Source organism: Mandrillus leucophaeus, unplaced genomic scaffold (assembly GCF_000951045.1).
Source record: "Mandrillus leucophaeus isolate KB7577 unplaced genomic scaffold, Mleu.le_1.0 Scaffold6721, whole genome shotgun sequence".
Classification (NCBI taxonomy): domain Eukaryota; kingdom Metazoa; phylum Chordata; class Mammalia; order Primates; family Cercopithecidae; genus Mandrillus; species Mandrillus leucophaeus.
Genome location: NW_012107277.1, coordinates 2,770 through 9,095, shown reverse-complemented (window position 1 = coordinate 9,095; position 6,326 = coordinate 2,770). Strand labels below are relative to the sequence as shown.

Genomic DNA, 6,326 nt, shown 5'->3' with positions numbered 1-6,326 from the left:
TCGTGACTTCTGAGCAGGCTCTCATTTCACCTTTTCCCTTTCTTGGGAAAATGGAATGGGGAGCAACCAGGAGCCCTCGCTCCTGCCACTTTCTAGCTGAGTGAGCCTGGACAAGTTACTTTCTGCCTCCGTGCCGCGGTTTCCTCTTGTGGGCTCACGGGGCGATTGTGAGGCACCTTGCATCCAGGAAGCACACGAGCGCCCTGACTTCATAGAGCGCACCACTCAGGAGACCAGCTCGTGGAGGTGGGGGAGGGGTGCAGCTCGCTGGCTTATTTGGTTCTAGACTGACCTTCGGGGCCAGGGGGTGGAGGTGGGGGAAGCCTGAAGTCGCGACACAGGCTCCCTCTACCGAAGGCCTCTTTCCTTCATCCTTCCCAGCCCCAGACGAACAGGCAGAGTAAGCAGTATTCATCTTAGGTGCCATATGGAAGATTTTATTTGTAGACTCGTGAATTTCGCCACCCATCCCTCCCCTTAAGCTGACTGCGCGATCTCCGCCCTCTGCTCGCACCTCTGGCTCCCGTCCAGGTCACATCAACCTGCCAGCAGAAACCTCGGTGTTAGATGCTAGGACTGTCCCCAGGGGGCACTGGTCGTTTGGGGAGGGGGCGCAGGGACAAGGGTGCTGTGGTGTCTGTGGTAGGTTGGAAATGGCTTTACTAAAAAGGAAAAGCCTCCCTTTAAGCTAGACCTGGTGGGCACTCACCCCCTTCCTTTCATGGGACTTTAATCCTCCCATGAAAGGGCTGGAGTATTTTCTTCTTTTTTTGCTAAGGAACTTTCTGTTCAGAGTAAATCTCTTTTTTTCCTTTCTTTTTTTTTAAGACAGGGTCTTGCTGTCTTGCCCAGACTGGAGTGCAGTGGCGAAGTCACAGCTCACTGCAGCCTCGACCTCCTGGGCTCAAGCGATCCTCCAACCTCAGCCTCCTGAGTAGCTGACACTACAAGCGCAAGCCACCACATCTGTCTAATTTTTAAATTTTTTGTAGAGACAGTGTCTCATTATCTTGCCCAGGCTGGTCTTGAACTCCTGGCCTCAAGCAGTCTTCCTGCCCTGACCTCCCAAGGTGCTGGGATTACAGGTGTGAGCCACCATGCCTAGTCTGTTCAGAGTAAATCTTATTTGAGGCATGAATACATCAAACATGAATGGAGAGTTGAATTGATCTAAGAGGGAATGGGATGCAGCAAAGCCCTACTTGACCATCTCCCCCTCCCACATTTGGAAATCCTTAAACCCACTTATGTAGGCCTCTGACTGTGAGATTCAGAGCCACAGCAGTTTCCACCTCTGCTAAGGCCTTCAGGCAATGAAGGCTCACTTCAGTGCGCCTCCTTCCCCAGGTCTCCTAGCTGTATCCTGAGAGGCCTCAACCTAGTCACTACCCTGCTGTATGACGTTGGTCTAAGGTTTCCCCATCTCTGGACATGAAGGCGGAGCCTCCCAGCACTGCCATCCACACACCACTCAAGACTCCAGATCCTGAGCCCTGACTCTGGGCCCCAGATCTGGGCCTGGCTTGGGGCTTGCATCTCACCTAGCCTGGCAGTGTTGTTATCACACCCACCTTGTATGGATGCCACATAGGCATTTCAAGTGATGCAGAGCAGAAGCGGGTGCAGCAGCGCTTGACCCAACGCAGGGTGGAGGATCTGCACATCACCCGGGGTGCCGGGAGGTGGATTCGTGTGGGCAGCCCCTCAAACCAGATCCACTGGTCGGCTACATTCAGCTGCTTCATGTGCCCCATGGGAGTTCTATTGTGGTAGGGCTTAATGAAGATGACTCGGGGGCCCTCAGTGAGTAGTTGCCTCCCCTGGGCTCCAAGGTTCAAGCCATGATCCCTCGATGTCCTTGGAACCTCAGGCTCTACATGCTTTTCTTTCCATGGCATTGCCGCCGATGACGTTTTTGCCTTGTTACTCATCCTTGACTGCACCTGGGGCTTCCACTCCTTGTACTCTTTTTTCTTAGGGTCCCCTGTGGACTCTAATTTCTTGGACTTGAGTTCCTTCTTGGAGCACCCAATCTCCTGGAACTCTTCATTATTTTGTTTCGCTTTATTGCAGGCACTGTTTTCCCTGGCAGGGAGAGGAAAGGCAGTCAGCAGAGCAGGACCAAGGCCCTGGTTGCCTAGCCTTGCCCCGAGACAGTTGATATGTAGTCAGCTCAGGGGAGCCTGTTAATAAAGCTAGAGGGGCATGCAAAGAAACTTCTCTGTTGCCCAGAGGCCTTGTGCTGGTGTGAGGGGGTGTGATGAGCACTGGCAGAAGGGATGTGAGAGATTGGGAAGGTGAGAGCCATGACTAGTAGTTAAGGCCCCTAGGAATGGATATTGTCTACATCATCTGCCACTAGATTAGAATTCTGTCTCTCTGGACTTCAGGTGGGAGGGTAAACAGTCCAGTAGTTTTTCTAAATTGTGCTCCAAGAAACCTTAGGGTTCTGAGGAGGTGTCTCAATGTCACTTCCCCTGACCGAATGGGGGCAGGATACCTCCCCCCAGCCCATAACAACACAACTGGGGCTTGGGAATAGATATTTGAACAGAGGTTTCACTGCTTTAATAAAGTTGGGAAACTGTTCAAGACCAGCGTGGGCAACATGGTGAGACTCTGTCTCCATACAAAAAAAAAAAAAAAAAAGTTGGAAAATGATGGGGCTAGATGATCCTGATCCTTCTAGCTCTGTGTTTCCTGACTGCCTGCAACTAGAGGCCAAATGAGAAAGAGGAGCCCAGAAAGATGGCCTTGAGAGAAATATTAAATGCTGAGACTTTCCCAAAGGGTGTCTGTAACAGACTGGGCCCCCTGCAAACCCCCCAGTGGCAGCACCATCCTAGCCAAGGGTGTGGAGAGAGATGAGGCCTTGGGCTGCAGATAATGGCAATACTGTGATGATAATAATGGCTCCCGCTGATTGAGTCCCCACTCTATGCCAGACTTGGGATCCTTACAACTTGGGATCCTTACTACTTCTGTAAAGTAGAAGGCAGTGAAGCAGAGTGGCTTACAGAGCACAGATGTTGTTAGGTTCAGACAAACGGGCTCAGATTCTGCTTCTGCCTCTTACCACCTGTGTGATTTGGGCAAGATATTTAACCTCTCAGAGCCTTAGCTTCCTTATCTGTAAAACTTGGATAATTCTGTCTACCTAACAGGATTGTTGTGACGAATAAACTAAATGGGAAAATTCTTAAGTGCTTAGCATAGTAGATGGCACTTAGCAGGCACCAATCAATGTTAGCTTTCTTAGTACTCTCATGTGACTTACGAGCAAACAGTTTGAACTTGTCTCGGAGGCATGGTAAAAATATATATATATACATATATATATTAATAAAGAAACTGAGCCTCAGCAAGGTTAATCCTCAGATTTGAGGGGTCAGTCTGCAGGTGACTGTCTGGGTTATATTGACTTGCAAGGGGAGGAGGAGGAGTAGTGACCTGTCTCAGTGCCCCACGGTGGAGTGAGCACCACAATCGGATGACTACAACCATTGTTATGGCCACAGCTCTGATATCAGACAGGAATGGCTTCAAATCCTAGCTCTGCCACTTATCAGCTGAGTTAACTGAGTGAGACAAGTCACTTCACCTCTTGAGCCTCAGCTCTCCAAGAGTAAAACAGAGTTAATAAATACCCCTCTCACAGAGGCTTTGTGAAAATTAGACTTGTTCTCTAAATTCCTTAGCACAATGCCTGTTCCCAGTAAGACGGCATTTGGGTCCACTATGGGGGCCAGGCCCCAGCTTACCCAGAGGAGATTCGGAGAATCTTTGGAACACTGAGCAGTGAATGCCAGCACCTTTTGGCCAGCTTATGCAGTTCTTGGATCCGGCGGTTCGAGCTCTTGAGTAGCTTCAAGAGCGACAAGTTTTTTAACACCTGCCGGGGTCGAGAAACCAGATAAATAGAAGCTTCAGCTTTCCTGGACAGCCTCCCTCTCCCCTGCCTGCCTCTAGCTCCGCTCAGCCAAGGGCCGGCCTGCTGGCTCCCCTGGGCCACTCAGCCTGGCAACCAGGGGCAGCACTGCATAAGTATACGAGCTTCCCCAAGCTGGGACCAAAACAGGGCATCTCACCGTTCTCAGACGGTTCCGCTCAATTACTTTGCTCAGAGGCTGCTCTGTCTTGTCCTGCAGTTTCTCATCTTGCATCTGAGGGACAGAGGATAAGAGAGAGACATAAACCCAGAGGAATCAGCCAGGCGTGGTGCCTCATGTCTGTAATCCCAGTACTTTGGGAGGCCGAGGTGGGTGGCTTATTTGAGGTCAGGAGTTTGAGATGCCCGGCCAACATAGTGAAACCCTGACTTTCCTGAAAAAAATACAAAAATTAGCTAGGTGTGGTAGCATGTGCCTGTAGTCCCAGCTACTCAAGAGGATGAGACAGGAGAATCACTTGAACCCAGCAGGTGAAGGCTGCAGTCAGCTGAGAGCTCGCCACTGCACTCCAGCCTGGGTGACAGAGTGAGACACTGGAGAAATCCTCCTGTACTCCTTCATGTGCCTCTCCATTTGGCCGAGCATGGTTTGACCAATCCTAGGCTGGGAGTTTTGTCATCTGGGTCTGGGGACAGAACTTGGAGACCATTTTAACTTTCCTGACCTCCCTTCACCCTTCACCTTTGCCTTTTCTCCCCTGCTGGAAAGTCCCGTCCTTGTCATGGTGTTTCTTTGTTAAGGTCCCCTCTAGGGACTCATCCCCAGGGTCTAGTCCCAAGTCTGACCTTGGAAACCTTGCTATTCTTGGGCCTCTTCTTTGCTGATGGACTCATGCTGGGGTTGTGAGACCTCAGAGACGAATGGAGCAACACCAGTGCCAGGCACCCACCCTGCTCCTCTCAGTTCAGCCAGCACTCAGGCTGGGCATCAGATGGTGGTGCTGTCTCTGTACCACCTGCAGCTGTGACATCACTGAAATGTGACAGTAGCAGGGCTGGGTCTCCAAGGTGTGCATGTGGCAGAGGTGAGGGGTAGAGGGTGAGAAAGAAGTACAGACAATAGGTGACAGACAGCTGTGTACATTGTCACTACCTCCCTGTGAGGTAAGAGGATTATCCCCTCTTTTTAAATGAGGAAGCCAAGGTTCAAAGAGGTTGAATAATGTACTCAAGGCCACACTAGATCTAACCCAGCTAGATTATAGTGGGCTGGAAACCTAACAAAGTCTGATAGTCAACCCATGAAACCAGGGATTCGCAAACCATGCTCATCCATTCAGTCATGTTGCCTGTTTTGACTGGGCGCCTGCTACATGCTAGGTGCTTTTTCTTTTTTCTTTTTCTTTTTTCTTTTTTTTTTTTTTTTTGAGACAGTGTCTTGCTCTGTCACCAGGCTGGAGTGCAGTGGTGAGATCTCTGCTCACTGCAACCTCCGCCTTCTGGGTTCAAGTGATTCTCCTGCCTCAGCCTCCTGAGAAGCTGGGACTACAGGCACCCGCCACCAAGCCCAGCTAATTTTTGTATTTTTAGTAGAGATTAGGTTTCACCATGTTAGCCAGGATGGTTTGGATCTCTTGACCTCGTGATCCGCCCCCCTCCCACAATGCTGGGATTACAGGCGTGAGCCACCACGCCTGGCCTTGCCAGGTGCTTTTTTCTAAGTGCTAGAATAACAGAAAAATTCTTGCCCTCAAGCTTACATTCTCTAGTGGAGGGGAAACTGTGTGTGTGCTTGTAAATGTTTAATAATTGGCTCTCTGAAGCAAAATGTATATGTGTTTGTATTATAAATTTTACTGATAAAAACCAACAAATAATAAAGTCCTATAATACTCTTTATTGTAACTTCTATTAGTGAGTTGCTTCTTACAGTATACTTTTCTTGGATTTTGCCTAACCCTTCTATTTGTAGCCAACCTATGGTTGTAGTGGATAAACAAGTATAATACCAACGTTAATGTTGGCATTTTCATTTACACTAAATAGTAAGAAGAAGGTGAAAAAGTGAAACAACAGAGATATTGAAATTTAACTCATTTATCAATGACTTCATTGACCTATTTGCTGAATTGGACCATAGTTTTTGAATACTGGAAGTATATTTTTCAGATTCTTTTTGTTATTTACAATTGAACAGCTATGGACAGGACACTTGCTTACGTTTTCTCTTTTTTGTTGTTTTTGGGGGGTCTTTTTTCAGATCTATATATGATTTATATATGATATATTTCTACTGTACAGATATACAGATATAAAGAATTCTAAGAACATAGGTAATAGTAAAAGGTGGTAAAAAATAGAGTGACAAGTTTAAGCATGTTTCACCTTTGTTTTTAATGTCACGTATTTAATTGGAAGTTGCTATAAATTACATTTT

The 6,326-nt window shown here is 48.2% G+C and overlaps 1 protein-coding gene across 1 annotated transcript; it reads right to left on the bottom strand.

Moving 5' to 3' along the window:
• Window positions 1-414: 414 nt before the first annotated feature.
• LOC105555198 (TP53-target gene 5 protein) lies at window positions 415-4,940 on the bottom strand. The gene is made up of 5 exons (XM_012002007.1): window positions 4,736-4,940; window positions 4,089-4,163; window positions 3,762-3,892; window positions 1,572-2,085; window positions 415-542 (listed from the first exon to the last, which is right to left on the bottom strand). The coding sequence occupies exons 1-5, from the start codon at window positions 4,781-4,783 to the stop codon at window positions 438-440; spliced, it is 873 nt and encodes a 290-aa protein (XP_011857397.1). The 5' UTR covers window positions 4,784-4,940; the 3' UTR covers window positions 415-437.
• Between the last annotated feature and the right edge of the window lie 1,386 nt (window positions 4,941-6,326).